General features: G+C 37.0%; 1 protein-coding gene across 6 annotated transcripts; it reads right to left on the reverse strand.

Annotated features, from left to right (window-relative positions):
* Nucleotides 1–612: 612 nt before the first annotated feature.
* On the reverse strand, nt 613–13,024 carry gipr (gastric inhibitory polypeptide receptor). 6 transcript variants are annotated; one of them, XM_085379936.1, is made up of 16 exons: nt 12,374–13,024; nt 11,905–11,978; nt 9,682–9,777; nt 8,993–9,089; nt 8,680–8,787; nt 7,065–7,183; nt 6,689–6,795; nt 6,226–6,379; nt 5,727–5,886; nt 5,518–5,578; nt 5,131–5,200; nt 4,814–4,902; nt 3,822–3,960; nt 3,676–3,717; nt 3,088–3,180; nt 613–2,271 (listed from the first exon to the last, which is right to left on the reverse strand). In XM_085379936.1, the coding sequence occupies exons 3-16, from the start codon at nt 9,733–9,735 to the stop codon at nt 2,086–2,088; spliced, it is 1,479 nt and encodes a 492-aa protein (XP_085236062.1). In that variant the 5' UTR covers nt 9,736–9,777; nt 11,905–11,978; nt 12,374–13,024; the 3' UTR covers nt 613–2,085. The 6 variants fall into 6 exon arrangements, with proteins under 6 accessions (XP_085236062.1, XP_085236064.1, XP_085236063.1 ...); XM_085379938.1 differs by having other exon boundaries at nt 9,682–9,799; XM_085379937.1 differs by having other exon boundaries at nt 11,900–11,978.
* Between the last annotated feature and the right edge of the window lie 5,277 nt (nt 13,025–18,301).

Raw genomic sequence — 18,301 nt, forward strand, 5'->3', positions numbered from 1 at the left:
TGAAACAAAACAAATGAGTCAACACAGAACACACCCTGTTTTCTGAATTGCAGTTTTGGTTCTTGGAAGTTCACTCTCATTTTCCATTACACCGAGAACACCATGTAGTGATTTGATCTAAAAGGCATTTCTTATATATTTATGTGTAAATATGTGCCTGCTTGTCTCCTCCTACCTTTGTCCCAGAGATTAAAGTCGCTACACTTTATTGAAGGATGCCCCAAATCCCACTTCATTTCAAGTGTCTTTGTCTAAAAGAACTGATAGAGAGCCCCAGGTATTTAACTAGTTTGTTTTCCCCTTGGTGGTGGTCCTGACTGTTGTTGACCCACTCTGAGCTCACATGTGTTGTCACATGAGGCAAAGTGTGACACAAGGCGTGGGTCATTATGTCAGAGGAGCCACCCTTTGGGTGACATTTCCTCGTCATGTGAGTCTCAGAAGTCAAAATTATAGTGGGGTTTTAATCCCCTTGGTAGGGTTCTGAAGATTGCATTGTAAGTGGCTGACAGCTGGTGTCGTTAACCATCACTTCTTTTTGAAAATGGTCGTCCTTTCACTCCTCTGTCAAAGCACGCGCTTCCTTGGTCCAATAAGCACATCACTCAAGACTCTACAACTAGTCTTTTTATTATTCATGTTATTTCAGTTACAATCACTGTATGTTTGTGACATTTGAATATAAACAGTATATCTAGTAACACTATATTATTAAAAGTAAATCGATAAGAAAAGTCACGAACACTGTTACATCTTATATCATAAAACACAGCAGTAGTTGGACTAAAACAAAAAGTATATATTTAGGCCAAATGTCACATTTAACTAACCTTTCAAAATCTGACTTTTAGACAACGACAATTTAAATGTACATTACCTCACCTACTCCCCTTTTTTGGAAGGGGAGCTAACATTTTTTCCCACATTTGCTTTACTAGTATTTAAAAAGAGAACATAAGTAGTTTTTGTTTTGTTTTTTCCCCTATGGAAATGAACATAATGCTAATAGAGAATCTATGCTATAACTTTGTTCAATAAAACCTGTAGCAAATTATGTATATGATGTAGAGTTGAGACATTACTCAACAGTAGAACTGCCAGCAAAATAAGCAGTTCATTAAACCTGCATGATTTCATAGGAGTGTGAAATTCTCCCTTTTACAGTGTGTTTTCTGTTTCTGTCACTAGATGGTGGCAGTGCCAGTAAAACCTTACTGGATTGTTCATCTGGATTGTTACAATTTTAAGTTAGTTTTACACACATTTACAGTGACAGATTATTTTTTGAAAGAGGGATTTAACACAGTCAAAGTGGTTCAAATAAGACCAACACATCACATTGCTTTTTTAAATAAATGACTGCAAACAAGTTTTACCTTCATTACCAGTGTAATATTTTTATGCAATTAGTCTTGTTCTGAGTATTCATTTTTTGCTTAATTGCTCTCATTTATCAGTTGCATTATAAAAGTGGAAATGAATGTCTAAATATGTTCTGTGGGGAATTGAATGAGCTATTATAATAACTTGCAAAAGTACCTTGGATGGCTGCATGGAGAGTTAAGATCCAACCGTGCACAGTAAGATAGATAATATTGTTAATTGAAAAAAATTCACATCCGCTTGAATAGCAAAAGAAATAAAATAGTTATTTCCTCTGTGTGAATAAAATGAGAACTGCTTTTTTATGCTGCAGGATATGACCCTTTAATTGTCCACAAAGTGACAATGTCACTGTTTTATTTTATGTTTAATCAAGTGCTCAGAGAAGGGAGTCATACTTGAGATTCACTCTGTTGCCTTGAAGAAATACAGAGCAGTCAAAAAAATGCCTGATGCCTAAATACAGATCCACCTACAGAGGATAACATAATATAACCCTCTGATTGTGAAAGCCATTTGTGCTGTGAAATCTTGACCTTAGTCAAAGAGTGTCTTGATTGGACATGCTAATTACTTAAAGTTTCAAATTATTTAAGAAATATTAAGACCATTTTGAATTTTTTAGCAATACATTTCATGTAATTTCTCATCATCCTCTCCTCTATCCTTAGTATGAGCAGCGACATGCCAGGAAGTTTTCACCTATTTGTCTCCCATCTTGTCTTGGTGGTAGGCGTAGCAGTCAGTAGTGGGAACCTGAGGGTGAGGAGCTGGTGAAAGAGAGGTGTGGGGCATAGGAGAGAGGTGGCTGACCTCTGGGCAGCCGTCAGGTAGCTTGTAAAGAGACAGATGGTGACACTGGGAAGATGGAGGCATGCTGACAGGAGTCTGCATAAAAATGTAAACACAACTATAAGCACAAAAAGGAAGAAACCATTTTAATTAATTTTATTTCACTGAGTCAGTGAACAAGCATCGTGCTGATTAATAGCTTACAAATGGGCACATAATCAAAATGTGTGGCCTTGGGAAAGGACTAGGCTAATATTTATATTACAGCACGTATTATTTTCAAATATTAGCTGATAATCACATTTGAAGAAACATCAGTTTTATTAAAATTTCTAGAAACTTACCAGCACAGTGTGAAGGTACAGGCAAGCCCCTAATCAAAGGATAACTAGCTACCTTCTCTTACAAAACAGAAATTCCTATATAAATCATATGTTTTTTGCTCTGCCTGTTTTATTAGCCTTTATGCAAGTTTTCAGTTTCTCTTTAATGCACAAATTATATAAATAACACAGCAAAAACCACTGTAAAATAAGTTTTTTTTTACATTATTATTATTATTATTATTACATTTACAGCATGTTATTGGCACTGGTTGCCACTGGACCCAGGTCAAAATTTATCCTTTATCTGAGGGCTGGCAAACTTTAAATTGAGGCAGTGGCAATATAGAAAGCTTTCAGTGACAGTAGGAGAGACCTTATTTCCCTAAGGCGACCCCTGACTCCACTCACTGCAGAGGCAAGTGACATGCATGATCCTATTTAAACAAACCTAAGAGCAACAATAAAAGCCACAAAAAGCACAACCAACTAAAGCAAGATGGCGGTGAGAAGAGGGGAAATAACGATTAAATATGATGCTGATTAGCTAAATGAGGTGGCTTCCTATGTACACTGTATTGACACCCACCTGCAGTGTGTTACTGTCACTATTTCTCAGTTCATCTAGGTAAGTCAACCACAGCTTCAGCCTCTGCCATGTAGCCTTTATTTCTGCTTGCACCTGTAAGAAAGGGGAGGAAAAGAAGCTTGAAATAGGATAATAACGAGAACTGAATTTGGAAACTTGACTTAGAGACTGGGTTAACGACTAAGAAAATGAAGAGGCTAAACACTGCAAAGAGTGTTTGCAAGTAAGGGAAATATCTCAAATGCAAAAGCTAAAATCTGCAAAAAATGAGTAACACATCCTCTGCTGAACATGAAAAACATTTACAAGAGACGCATGTCTTGATTCTTAAACTGTAGAACATATGAACGACATCAAGACCAAGAGGGCCTGCACCTTTTCTAGTGTCACCTAGTCCCTTTTCACTCCAGATGGGCATTACATTGACTTACATGAATTTCTCGGCTGTCCATTCAATTCAGCTAACTATAACCTGTACGCTGACCTTAAACAAGCCCCGCTCTAACCTTAAACTGAGGCTTCATTCAAAAATGTAATGATTAATATTATGAGAAGTTTGTTTTGTCCACCACATCACATGCTACATACCTCCTTGTTGACAAAACAGTACAGGACGGCTACAAGTAAACCCTGTAAAGAGTTTGTATTAGAGGTCATTTAGTAGTGTTTTGCTACTTTTATCTGCAAATTATTATGATGGTAAATATTATCTAGGTGCAGATTCTTGATTATACCTGAAAAGAGTTCAAGAAGAGCTGGAAGAAGAGGTTGATATTGTGAAAGACTCCATCTGTTTGCACATTCGTCAACGCCGCAAACACAACTTCATGGATCCCCAGCAGAGGGATCAGGGTCAATGTGGATTTGGCCAGTCTGGAGAGAAACATGAGAATCAAATGTTCCCTGGTGTTTACTTGTTGAACTGTTATTAAACTCACTGAAGCAGTGATATGCTTTTGTAGGCAAAGGTTATGTCAAGCGATGTAACAGAGTTCCCTCACTTGTCTTCTCTTAATTACTGTCTGTATATGTGTGAGTTTTGATCTTTACACTTACACACAAGATTCTTACAAAAAAGTCTATCAATTAGTTAATTCATGTTTTATTTTCACCTGATTTTTGTAGTTGCTAAGCAAAAACGAAAGGAAAAAAACCTAAAATTAAACTAAATTAAAGATAGGTGAGCAAATTAGGTCAAACATTAGATAATTATGTCAAGACAACAAGGAGATGAAAGCACCTTCACTCATCTTAGTGCTAATAAAAAATTCTCACTATACATAATGCAGTTCTCAAATCAGTAACGCTTTCCCTCACCCACATTAGACATTCCAGGCGTTTTTACACACAATGCTATGGTTACTACACATACTTCACTACTAAAGATATTTGTTACTGTGTTGAGGCACTTCTAACTTGAATCTAAAAAACTCATCAGCACACTCTCTCTCTGGAGCTCTCACTTCTCTGGATACTGTATTAGTATTTCCAGTCAAGTTACTTCAAGTTTTGTTCAAATATTTATACTGTCAGAAGTTTACACACTCTCACAGGTTTACTTGGAACACATAGAAATACATACTGTCAGTCTGTGTCACAGGTGCATGTGACAACATGTTATGAAAAATGCCAGAATGACTTTTTCTGCTGTGAGAATTGCGGCGATCGAGAAAAACCGTATCTTTTGTCATTGTCAGTGTTCATTACTTTGTTGTTATCTACATACCTGAATTTATAGTCAGTATATCTCATCTGATGGGCTTTCAGTTTAGATATAAGGATCAGAATGATGCGAATAAAGATGAAGAAGTTAACCTGAAAAGATAAAATAAGAGAAACAGACTCATTAGTATATTTATTTTGTAATTATTATTTTAGTCATTTTAGTTTTAATTTGAAAGCTGGAGGTGATATGTAGGTGACTATGATGTACAGAGTGCCCCGCCCCCTGTAGGTCACAGGGCTGTTTATGGTCACATAACTCACACATGATTGTTCATACTGACAAATTTACTTTATAACCTTTATATTTGTGTCTATTACCATTATGGCCAGGAGAATAGGGATACGGATTATACACCAGTAAGCCATGTTTTCATTTATTTCCCAACACCTGAAAAACACAGACATTGCATGAAGATGATAAGCAGTTTTTATTTACTGAAGTGCTCCATTCTGACTTCATGCATTGTAATAACATATGCATTATGTATATATTACCATTACATCAACACTTTTTTTTATCACGGTAAAAGCATGGAGACTTACTACAGAACAAAATGGTGTTAAAACTACTGCATACATATACTAAAGCTATGATGTAGAGTGTAGTTAAGAGATTAAAGAAGAGACGAGAAAAGAATACAAATAAGTACAAGGCAGCACAAAGTCAGCAAAATAATTATTAAAAAAGTCAGACTAAAAGTTCACCTTGTGTCTTCATACATGTAACGTACAAGAATCCAGGGAAAGACAAATAACACTGGGGTGCCTGAAACAACGACAGTTCAGGTAAGCAGAGAAAATTCAGGATTGTGAGATTGACCTAACCAATTTTGCCATAATGTGAGCCAAGCCTTTAACTACTTCATTTCCTTTGTGTTGTATGTAGCTACTTTTGTCTGGTGTCCTTGGCTTACCCCAGCCTATCAACAGATATCCACCAAAAAAGCAGTTTTCAGAGAAAGCCATCAGCGCCAGCAAGTTGTGCAGATACAGGCCTTCCACGAGAAGCCAGTAGTAGTTGGCTCCCACACAGTAATGCATCAGCACTTGAGCCACAAGGCAGCTGGACAATGCCTGATATTTAAGTGTGTTTTTAGGAGGAGATACAAAAAAGTAGAATTAAGAAATATCCGTCACTTCTAACAGTTATGAATCTTCACAGTCCCTGGCTATACTTAAGTCTATATGAGGAAATTAAAAAAACTGCCCGAGTAATGAACACTTTTATTTTATAATGTAACAATTTATAAAGTCAAATTAATAACTAATTATCACTTAGTATTACTATATGTTATCTCGCATGAATGATGAAGCGGTCCAAGGAAGGGGTGTGAAATATATTCAACTATGTCATCTGTGAAATGACACATATATTAGTATCACTGAAATAATACAAGTTTTTATGCTTATAACCTGGTTACTGTTCACTTCAAAGATTTCCCTGTTGTCTGCGAACTCCAGGTAGGTTTTACCCAGTAGAGCATCTTTAGTCAGGATGGAGAGAGCTCGCAGAATGAACGACGCAAACAAGTTGCTGTGGATATAGTTTCTGGTACAGTGGAGCTTACTGCAAGTTTCACAAAGGTTAAATAATGTTAAAAACATAATAATCACAAAACAAAGTCAGCCTGCTAAACATGTGGCTCATAGAGAGTGAGATTGATTTCACTTTTCGTTTCAAATTTTTTGTAACAACAGAGCTTATAGCTGCAGTGCTAAGGCTCATGTAATTTCCCCATGTTTCATGGATTATTGTTGTTATGGTATTTGCACTTGCAAGAGCTTCACAGCTCTAGTTAAGAAAAGTTGGTTTTGAGAAGAAAGTCTGCTTAAATTCTACTTGGAGAAATGTTAGAGTATGAGACAGATTACCTACCTGAAAAAGAGAAGAATAATCAGAGCCACACAGAGACTGACCAGACTGAGAGAGTAGCCCACTGTGTACATGACCCGAAAGCAGGCATAAATAATAATTTGCTTCTCCTACACAGAAGAAAACAAAAAGACAAGGGTGGGTTATTACTGTGAGGCCACTAAATATGAACCTACGTAACTTCCTTTTACTAAACCCTAATTGTTTTAAAATCTGTTATTCAGAATAGTTGTGCACTTTCAAATGGAAAAATAAAGCATTGATTCTACTGATTTTGCAGTTTCACACTTTTTAAATTAATTTTAAATCAATTCTACTTTGGTGACAGTTTTCTGATTAATTATTTTCTGACCAATTTTCCCATATGCTCCTGGCATACCTCCTCCTGTTGGCTGTCCTCAGGTTGGCACTGAGAATGATCCCTCCAGGTTTGACTGGAGTTTCTGGTGGCCCATTTGCCATCAGGGCCACACTCACGCAACACAAAGCCACTACGCACTACAGGAAAACAGAAAAGAGGCTAAAACACATGCCTGTGATTAAAACAATGCTTTTATCTGTGTGTATATAGCCTGTTGCTATGTCCATGTGTTTTTGGATAGCGATATTTTTTTTAATCATTTATTATCTGTACATCACTACAGCAGATTTTAAAATCAAATATTTAACATGGGTTTAAAATACAGTCACTTATTTGGACATTGGATAGAAGTATTGTTTTGAATATTTGAATAAGTATCAGTTGTAGTCATTTAAGTCACCGAAGTCTAGAACCCATGGACATGCCCAAATAGTGGATTTTGTTTCTTGAAATGCTCTGCCAGATTTTTACTGCAGCCATCTTCAGTTGCTGCCTGTTTTAGGTCTTTTTGCATTCAGTTTTTTACTGAATAACGGAAAAGCTGCTTTGCTCTGGTGGGTTTAGTTGAGGCGACTGACTTGAAGAATATCCCATTTCTTTGTTTTGAGAAGCTCTTGGGTTGCTTTTAAAGCATATTTTAGATCACTAACCATTTGCACTGTGAAGTACGGCCCCATCAGTTTTGCAGAAATTGTCTGAATAGCAATGACTGTGAGCAAATAGAATAGCCCTGTACACTTCAGAATTATCCCTGCTTCTTCTAAGAGCAGTCACCACCATTTTATCAGTAATCAGCAGTTATCAGTAACCACCAGTGACCCGGTTCTAGTGGCAGCCATACATGCCCATGCCATAACGTTATGGCCTCCATATTTGACAGATGATGCAGTATGCTTTGAACTGTTTCTGTTTTCCCATCATTCTGGTACAAATTAATCTTGGTTTAATCTCTCCAAATATCAATGGTTTTCCAAAACTGTGCCGGCTCTTTCATGTGTATCAGTTTGTATCAGAAGGTGGCTCTTAATTGTAGACTTTTACAATGGTACCTAATCTGCATTCATCCATCTTAGTTATGCTCTGTGGTCTTTCTGACCTTTTAATGTTGTTGAGTTCTATACTGTGTTCCTTCTTTTGGCACACTTAAAGTTTTGCCGTCTTTCTTATAGGTTTATTTTGGGTTTTTTATTTTTTATTTTGTCATAATGATGGCCACCATGTCTGTCACCTTCATCTCTTTGGACCTCATATTGAGAATTGTAATGAACAGTTATCAAATACAAGTTCAACACTTAAAATCAACAATCTTTTATCGGCTTAAATTATCCCAACATAACAAGGGAACAGCTCTCACATGGCCATGAAAGTGTTTGTCAGTCCAATTATTTTTTGAGCTTCTGAATGGCTGTAATTCCAAAACAGTTAATAAAGTTTTTTATTAAGCTATTTGAATTGAATCGCTAAAAGCTAAAGGTTTGCAAGTCACATAGTCACATCTGAGTTGTTTCATTTAAAACTCATTGTTGTGGTGTGCTGGGAAAAAATGCAGGAAAATGTGTAATTGTAAAAAAAAAACAAAAAAAACCTTTACCTAAATGTATCTATATATGTGTGTTTGCAACCTGGTACCTACCTTGGTTGTACCAAGGTAGGTACCAGGGGCAGGGCACCTTGACTGTAGAGTTGGGTTGTCCATCTGACCAACAAGCATATTCGTCAAACATACGACTGCATACCAATTCTGGAGACAGAATAAGAATGAATGAATTGTGTTTTATAATCAGTCGGTGAGATGGATGAATGTTCTATAAAACTTTCACCATGTTTGCACATTTATTCTAAATTAAATGATTTAACGCTTAAATTAATGGATTATATTTAAGCGTTAAATCTAATTAATGTATGTTTTAGCATTAATATGATTATTGAGCATATGTGTGGATTACCGTCTGGTCCGGGTTCTGCGCTCATCCTGACCAGACACTCATTTCTGTAGCGGATCCATTCTGCCACCATATCTTCAACAGTCCTCGCTGATATACTCTACACACACACACATACACACAAATGACCTGAAATGATCATTTATAGCCACTAAATACTAAACCCAACCTGTACCCTCAGTCAGACCCAACCACTTAAGCCTAATACCAATTTTAACCCTTAAACCAGGTCTAAACCCACAAACACCTCTTTGAATGTGGAATGTGAAAATGAGGACTAACAGAAATGTCCTTTTGGTTTCAAATTGGTATATTAAAATACAAAAGTGAACATATGACAATATTTTAGCTTTACATTAGTCAACACTTGCATTTAAATTACATGACGATAAAGGACACAAGTTCTGTGGCTTACAAATGACTGAGATTTAAAATCATCTATATACTTTTTTCCTTTGCATGCTTTTCTTTTATAGACTTTTAACATTATTATGGATACTCTTAGACCAATGCTTACTATCTGTTCACAATCTATATTCATTCTGGTAATCCCCACTAGGGCTTTTTGCAAAGAGTGCCTAATAAACTGGCATTTCACTGGATGTTGTACAGCTGCAGTTCTACAGCTACAGAGCTTTTTTTTCAAGTATCAGGTATCGTTTGGTCATTGCTGGCACAATAAAATACTTTACCACAGTCCTGTCGAGTAGAAAGAGGATGATGAATATGTAAGAAGCCTTCATCATTCAGAGGTGCACCAGGCTGGCCATGCATAGGTCATCACAAAGCTACAGAAGGTCACTCAGAGGTCATTAGTGAGTATACAAAGATTAAATCAGGATGTGGTGTAACATATTCTATTCTCTACCTGTAAATACAGAGAAAACAGTTTGACCCCATGAACGATTTTAAACGAATTTCTATTTGATCTGCATCCAAAAATCTAAAAAGTGGAAGCAGCATGCAAAGACTAACAAGAACTAAAAATGAAAGTGATTTCCATTTACTCCATGCTCTTACACCGTAACCAGCTGTGGACAATTTTACAGCAAAATAGAAAAAACTGTGGTGGTCAACCCCACTGACAGACATATTAGTGGAGCTCTGCCTTGCTGTGGCACAAATGCATAGTTGTGTTTTCATTTATATTTATAGAGTTTTTAACTATGACAATAACTTGTCATCATGTAATTTCAGCTGTGGGAATTTGCTGTTCTTCTTCATTAGTGAGATGAGCCTCCATAAAGTGACTCTGTAAACACATTAAGATCCCCAAAGCATCAGAAATACCCACACAACTACACATGAGCCCGCATGATGCTGCACCCAACAGGTTTTAGTTTATGTAACAGGACTAGCAGGCTTTTGCTTGCTCTCTCTCTCTCACTGCACACATGATGAAACACATACAGTTGTGTTCAAAAGCTCATATACACTCATCATGCATATCATGGTCATTTTAGGCTTTTAATAATTTCTTTGAACTGTTCCTTTTGGAACGATTGTACACCATACATTTCTAATGACTTAAAAAACAAGAATTGGTTGCTTAAGTTTATTTATTTTAGATTTTCTCCAATCCACATAGACAAAAGTATCAATACACCCACTAATAATATTTGGTTAAACATCCCTTACAAAGTTGCATCCAAACCATATGGTTTTGTTTGCCTTCAAGACACTTCTGACATAATTCTGTCTAAATATTTGACCACTCTTCTTTGCAGAGTTCATCTAAATTGAATGATTTCCTAACCTCTAGCAGCCTTTAAGTACAGTCAACAAATTTTAAATATTGTTGAGGTTGGAGCTTTGGGAAGACTGGTGCAAAAATTTAATGTTAAACCACTTTATCCATTCCAACACGAGTTTTGATGTGTGTTTGGGATCATTGTCCCATTGGAATATTCAGTTGTGTCAAAGTTTTGACTTTCTGGCTGCTGATTTGAGGTGAAGCTGAAGAATTTGGGGGTAGTTCTCCTTCTTTATTATTCAACCACTTTTTGGATTGTACCAACATCGTGCTTGATAGCTGATGCAGTGTTCTTTGGTTTGAAGAGCTCACCCCTACTCCTATAAAAATACCTCTTGTCATTTTTAGGAAATCGCTCAATCTTTGTCTGTCATGCTGGTGTTCCAGGAGTTTTGAGTTGTTCCTGAACATCCTAACCAATTTGGACTCATCTGAGGGTGACAGTTTGGGTTTTTTCCAGACCTTTACAGGAAAGAGGTGACACATCCAATAAAACTGATGATCCTGGATTCTGCAGGAAACCAACTGATTTGAAGGAACTCTACGAATTCTTTCAAGAGGACCTGAGGAATATCCAGCCAAGGTCCCTATGCTGTTACTGTGAACTGAAACAATAGTCTTAATAATATTTTATGCCATTACTGTGGCAAAAAGATTTTAAACTATCACTATCTAAAAATACTGTTAATTCTTAATTGGTGAACTTGTCTGCATTCATTTGTTATTTTATATGACTCTAAGGCTGAGAGATCATTGGAGAATTTAATGAACTATTATTGTCTTTTTTGATATTACTCCAACTCCACTCCATGGAGGTCAGAGGTCAGGAACTCAGTGTGCTTATCGGTTTCTACAACCATTAGACTGATTAGAATCAACTTTAGAAGGAGAAATTTTGAGAAAACAAATCAACACAGGATCTGTGGACATAAGCCAACATAAGGCTGTTGGTTATGGAAACACTCACACAACACTCTGAAATAATTTTGTCATTTGACATTGCCATGACGATTATAATTAAGGATTGATAATTATTAGGAGCTACCTATTAAACAAAGAAATATGACGCAGTCCCTCCTGCCCCCCTCCCAAAAAAAAGAATAAAACGCAAGGCACAAGTTGTCTTGTGTAAACACAATTGAAAAGTCGAAACATACCTCACCTCTGGGAAAATCACGTTTCTCCGTCAAAGAGACGAATGTTGAACAGGTCTAAATCAGTCAGCGGGAACTGTTCCTTGAAGCAGAAATCATATTATGCCAGTGTTTATATCCAATCAGCGCACACACGACCTCCCTCTGATGACTGCCAGCAAATCCCACCTTTCTCTCTCCCTCTCTCTCTCGCTCTGTATCTCTCTCTCTGTTTCTTAACCTTCAGTAATTTGTATCCTACCAGCCTCGGAGGAGAGATTGGGATCACTAGCAAACCCCCAGAATGAATGTTAGAAACTATGAATACATCCATTGCCTTAACTGCCTTTCCAATAGCGAAAGGGGGCTGGAGGCTATCACACGTGTTGTCATCAAGGGGTTGCTTGATTCTGGTTTTATTTAGTTTTTGTTAATTTCAAGTAAATATTACTTAAACTATATTAATTAATACTGTACTATATTAAATTGTGTACTTACCCTGTGAGGTATTGTTGAAATCACGCAGTTCTTTGAATCTTTGGGCTGAAGGAAGGACAATACTCGGTGTATAAATGCTCAATCAACAATCATTTATTTCCATACAATTCAACAGTTAGAGCATTACAACGTCCGGACGGGAGAGATGCTACCAGAGGGTCAGGCACATGTCTCAAAATGGTGACGGGTTGCTCAGCTTTTTATAGTCTCTAGTGGCCCCCAGCTAGTCGTAAAAGCCAAAACATCACATTTTTTCTCTGTTACAGCGCCTAAGTTATGACCTCGGCAGTTGTTTCTCTGCTTTCTGTAAGGTGGGGGTGTGGAATGTGGTCTGTCTATCTCCCCTGTCTTTAGACACAGAGTCTCCTGCTTACAACCTTCTCTTCATGATTCAACACTTAAGCATGTCAAGAAAACAGTGTAACACATTCCCAGCAGATCAAGGATACAGAGTGATGCACATTTATCTAATGAACTAATATGTGAATATGTTCTGTTAACTCAAAAGTATAATGAGAACTAAACTACATACAGCTCACACACTCTATATTAAAGGGTATAATGTGATCTACAGCAGTATTCTAATTCAACTACTTTGATTACATATATAAGGTAACATATAATAACAGAATAATATCACAGTATATATCCCTCGGGATGAATAAAGTATTCTGATTCTGATTCTGATATATTAAGTGTTATATTAAGTATACCTACTCCTGCCAAAACATCTGAAGAAAAATATTTAAACCTAAAAGATAAAGAGAGATAAACTGTTTATTACACTAATGCAGGGTAATGTGGCGTGATAGTCTAGCTGTCACTGTAAAAAAAACAAAAAAAAACAAAAAAAAAAAACAGGAAAGAAACATTTGTGGTTTTAACTATGGAAGTTGTAAAAAGAAAGGTACCATTTTTAGCTAGCTGGGGAAAGGTTTTGCACACAATGCCTAGCTTAATTTACAATTAAGAACATGTATTGAGATTATAGCAATTATTCCTTAACAGCAGCCACTAAGTAGTATTACTATCAGCTCACGACACCCGTTCATTTCATGTTTTTGTGAGAAAACTCTACGGCAAATGCTTCTGTTGTTGGAATGAAGCTTGAATAGAAGTTGAAACTCATGTGTTTAATTTCCTGGGTTATCAAGGGTTGTGCATTCGGTCATAAATGCATGTACTGAAAATTAATCAATCACATCTCTGTGGGAAGTAGGAGTGCTGCAGCACCCCCTGTCACAAAATTCAGTCATGTCAGCTCCTGAAAAATGCAAAAAGTTGTTGAAACATTTTCAATTATCCAATAAGTTTATTGTATGTCTTGACTGCTGTGTCTTAAGAGGCCACTCAGTTAGAAGACTGTGTATACCTGACATGTTTGTCTTAAGTTTGAACTGTTTATTCTTGTCTGCTGTGTTCAGCGGAGTCGGAGCCCGTCCACGGCTCTGCTGGGGCCTTTCTCAGATAGATAATTGAACTGCATTAAAAACTGCAGGCCACCTGGTTTTAACTGCACCACAGACAATCCAGTATAAGGTTTGAACATGGAAACATGGATGTTGTACAAAATACCTGTGGTGTTATAAAGATCAGCAAAAATGAAATGACTGATTTTACAATAAATCACTTTGATGTTTACTATGTAAGAAACATTTAAACGGTGATAGCATTTTCTCGCAGAAACATTGTAACAACATGAAATAAATGGGTGCTGTGAGCTGATAGTGCTTTCAGGAAATGACTTCAAGTCTACAGTTGTGAAGGTGGATTATATGTGCAATGTCAACTATGTGCTGTACATTGTACATGAAGAAGTGTTCATTCACTATTGAAAATCTTATGCAAACAAAGCTCAAAGTCTCATAACTTCACACAGGTGTTTCCCCATTGCTGGTGAAAACTGTATAATATATAGTTTGCATTTAGCCTTTCTAATAGAAAACATTACTGTCAGGGCTGTGTGTGCGGGCAGGTGGAGATGTGGATCCAAATGCAGAACTCTGAGACGAAAATGTAACTGAAGACCACAGCTTTATTGCTGGCACCAAACAAAACGAACCAAACCATGAAACCGCAAACTGGAACACACAGGAATAAATCTGAGGGTGCGACGCTAAGCAAGGGCAAACACAGGGCTAATATACACAGGAAAGTAATCAGGGAATGGAAGATAGGAGGGAGACACAGCTGGGAGAGATCAGGGCTAACGAGACAGGGGGAGCGAAGCTGGACGCACCGACATAAGATACAATCCTTCAAAATAAAACAGGAAACAATACACAAGGACGCAGACTAAGAAACACGGACCTTACACGGGAAGAACTAAACCTAACCAGAATAATCTGGAACATAGAACATCATCAGCATCATCATCAAGAAGATAACCAAAAATACAAAATCAAACCAAAACATGAAAACTCAAAATACTGGGTCAAAACTGACCCAGAACCGTGACAATTACGCAACATTTTCTGTTCAACCGGCATTTTTCTTGGATGCGATCCAACTAGGTCCTTCTTTGAAAAGGTATGGTCTTACTGGGGGACTTATAATTCTGGTATATTTTAACAGACTAAATAAAACATTTTAAAAGCGCTAACAGTGGTCTATATGCTGCTATTTTTAAGCCTTGTATATCTTTACATTAAACTATAAGAATTGTGTATCTTACTTTATTACGTTTATTATGTGCATGCCTAAATTTTTTGACTGACTTACACAGTCTATTCATAATTACTGCACAGAATAAAACCAGTGGTGAGAGTAGTGTACCAACTTTGATTTTTTTCTTAAATAAAGACAAATCTTGCTAATTTTATTTTCAACCACCAGAGGGCAGAATTCTATTTTTTTCCCCTCTAGGTGTTTGTCCAGGACACACTTTTAAATGTGACAGATTTATTTTTGCAGTAATTTTACAGCGAGGAAGAACAAAAATGTAACCCTTCCATACAATTCAGGTCAAATTTAAATAGAGTATAAATACTGTTTTGAGAGGAAACTGCATTTCCCCAGATGCCCAGAGAGAAAGGCACCTGCAGGTCTTTGAAGGATCATGGGGGGAATCTCAACAGCATAAAGGGCCCCTCACATACAAAACTACAACAGCAAATCCATTATGTCTGATGACTTGCCACTGCGTTAAGCAAAGTGCAGCTCACAACAAGTAGGCTGTGCTCTGGGGCACAATTTCAATGAAGCACATTTGCTCGAGCAATAGAAGCAAAAAGTGACAAGGAGTTTGCGCATTTAGGACCATGAGGGCACAGAGCACAGCACATCCGCTTAACTTAGCTGTCAGTGTAGCCCGTATCACTTTCTTTGTGAAGAGGCCACAAATTTACTCACATGTGGTGCACATGCAGCTAAGAAATAGAGGTCATAAATATGTTAGACGGTGTCTTGACTGAGAAAACCTTGACACAGAGAGTAGAGCTACACCTGTAAGTACAAACACGTGCAATGTAACTAAATAATCTAAAAAACAAGAAAATTAAAAATATTTACTCTGAGGTAACTGAGATTAAATTACCTGAAAAATAACTGAGAGTAAAAAAAGAGACCAAAAGAGGTGTGGGGGATGGGGTCTTGCTGCTATAATGGTACCTAAACTGCCATTCTGCAGGATGTGGGAAACAAGTCCCACAAATGCAAGGATTCCCACTGATTTGACTAAAAGGACTACTGTAAAACAAGCACGTTTTAAGTGTTAATTGCAATTGCATGAATTGTTATTGATAATTAGAGATATTATGATTTTTTATGATAAAGCAGTAAGGGCCTTGTTATCAGCTCTAATGGTTATATATGGTTATTATAACAAATCCCCCAAATTTCAGAATGTTCTTGCCATGTTTACCTAGTATTAGGCTATTTATACATTCTAAATAGAACTATAATTCAAAATTTGGTATAGACAGTTATTATCAAAACTAACCCGAACCATAAAGTGAAATATCAATATATAAGGAATTAATCTGTTGAGTCAAAGTCCGCTTTAAACTGTAAAACCAGGATCCTCAAATCTAACTGAGAAGAACTTAAGTCGATCTCCTGACTCACACAGAGAGTGTCAGATTTGTAGCAGTCTGTCTACTGACATGATATCACTCTTAAGTGCTTTGCTACTTGGTCTATGAATCAAAAAGACTCCCCATTTTCTCAGCCAATCATCTCCATTCTTGTTGTGGTTGAGATTCTTTTTTTTGCAACTACAACTGTTCTCCTCTGTCGTTATTCCACTACCACGCCAAACTGGCTTCAACCTGTTTTATTCTTCCAAAGAACTGAGGAGTGAGCAGTGCTTATCTCTGCTCTGCCTGAGGTTATCCTGGAATGTAAAAGGGAGGAATTCTCTTATCTGCTCCATTTCAAATCAACTTCACCAATGAACTAATAGGCCAAGATTCCAGTGAATTGTACCCTGTACCTTTATGCACAACCATCCACCCTCAAATTCGTTGGAACTTTCTTGGTCAAGATAAACCTCAGTATTACTTATAATCCCTTCAGAAATCCTGTGCAGCTATATGGACCTAAACCTCCTTTTTTCAGCTGTGTTCAACAAATAAAGCCAAGCAATCTATTTTTATAAAGCACTTTAAAAACAGCCAGTGCAGACCAATGTGCTGAAAATAGAATAAGAAAAAATATTAATATAAATAGTATAAATAAAAATACAACAACCGTAAATGATATAGAACACCAACATCAGAAAAACAATAAAATCCAAATAAAATGAACATTTCTATACTGGCTTCAAAGCCAAACTGAAAAAGCGGGCCTTCAACCCAGATTCAAAAGTCTTGCGTCTTCGGCACATCCAACAACAACTGGTCAGCTGATCTAAGAGACCAAGAAAGGGTTTCCAGGTTCAGTAGCTCAAATAGGTAGAGTGAGGCGAGACCATTTAAGGCTTTAAAAACAAATAAAAGGACTAAAATTAACTCTAAAATGAATAGGCAGGTAGTGAGGGTAAAACGGGAGTAATATGCTTTGTGCACCAGTTAAAAGCTGTGCGGCAGCATTTTGCACCTGCTGAAGACCCGACAAGGATGACGGGCTAATACCAAGGAGTTACAGTAATCCAGCGGAGTTGTAATAAAAGCATGGATTACTGTTCTGAAATCATCTTTTGACAAGATAGGTTTAATTTTGGCCAGTTGCCTCAGCTGATAAAAGCTGGATTTCACTACTACTCTCACTTGACTGTCAAGCGCAATATCTATTTTAAAACCCACATTGGTGATAGTGGGCTTTTCATGCTGTGCTAGAGGGTTCATGTCCACAAATTGCTCTCCCTGTCACTCACCTTGGTGGCCTCCTCCATTTGTTGCAGAGTGGATCATGAGTTTTCTTATTTCCAGCAGCTTTTATGAGTTTCATTCCACAAGACCTTTCATATATTATTATTATCATTATAGTGCAAATATGTAGGTCCTGCTGTGGGATCTACATGCTGTAGGCCTTTGTTATATGACAGTGAAACAATCACACTAATGGCAGATTGTTATTATGAGGCATCAAAGTTAAATTATCTTGAGAAAAAAAAGGCTACAACATACAGTAATCACATTACACGTCATAGATCAGGGGTTGGAATTTTTAGTACAGCATGTTTTTTGGTTTGATAATGATTTATGTGTGAGGTTTGTTTCTTTTGGAATATTGGTCTGTATTTAGTTTACTTTTAATCAACATATTGTTTTTATTCAGTTGTGTTTAAAAGTATTCTGTAAAGCTACTGTGACTTTCTGGAGGTATTAAGTTCCCCTTTGTCTGATTTTGGTTCCCGTCTCATTTCTGTGTTGTGCTTTGTCTTTCAGTGTCCCTTTGTGTCAAGTTAAGCTTTTTTCCTCATTCAGTGGTTTGAATGAGGAAACAGGTTTTACCTTGGTAATTTTGATCCCTTTTGTCTTGTGTTGA

The sequence above is a fragment of the Rhamphochromis longiceps genome, linkage group LG14 (assembly GCF_057381845.1).
Source record: "Rhamphochromis longiceps isolate RC_006_pf linkage group LG14, R_longiceps_female_GT1.1, whole genome shotgun sequence".
Classification (NCBI taxonomy): Eukaryota; Metazoa; Chordata; class Actinopteri; order Cichliformes; family Cichlidae; genus Rhamphochromis; species Rhamphochromis longiceps.

Coding starts and splice junctions, on each gene's coding strand:
- gipr (XM_085379936.1), bottom strand. CDS start 9,735: ATGATGAAGGCTTCTTACATATTCATCATCCTCTTTCTACTCGACAGG. Junction 7,184..8,679: donor CCTACCTTGGTACAACCAAG/GTAGGTACCAGG, acceptor GTTTTCCTGTAG/TGCGTAGTGGCTTTGTGTTG. Junction 3,718..3,821: donor TCTTCTTGAACTCTTTTCAG/GTATAATCAAGA, acceptor AACTCTTTACAG/GGTTTACTTGTAGCCGTCCT.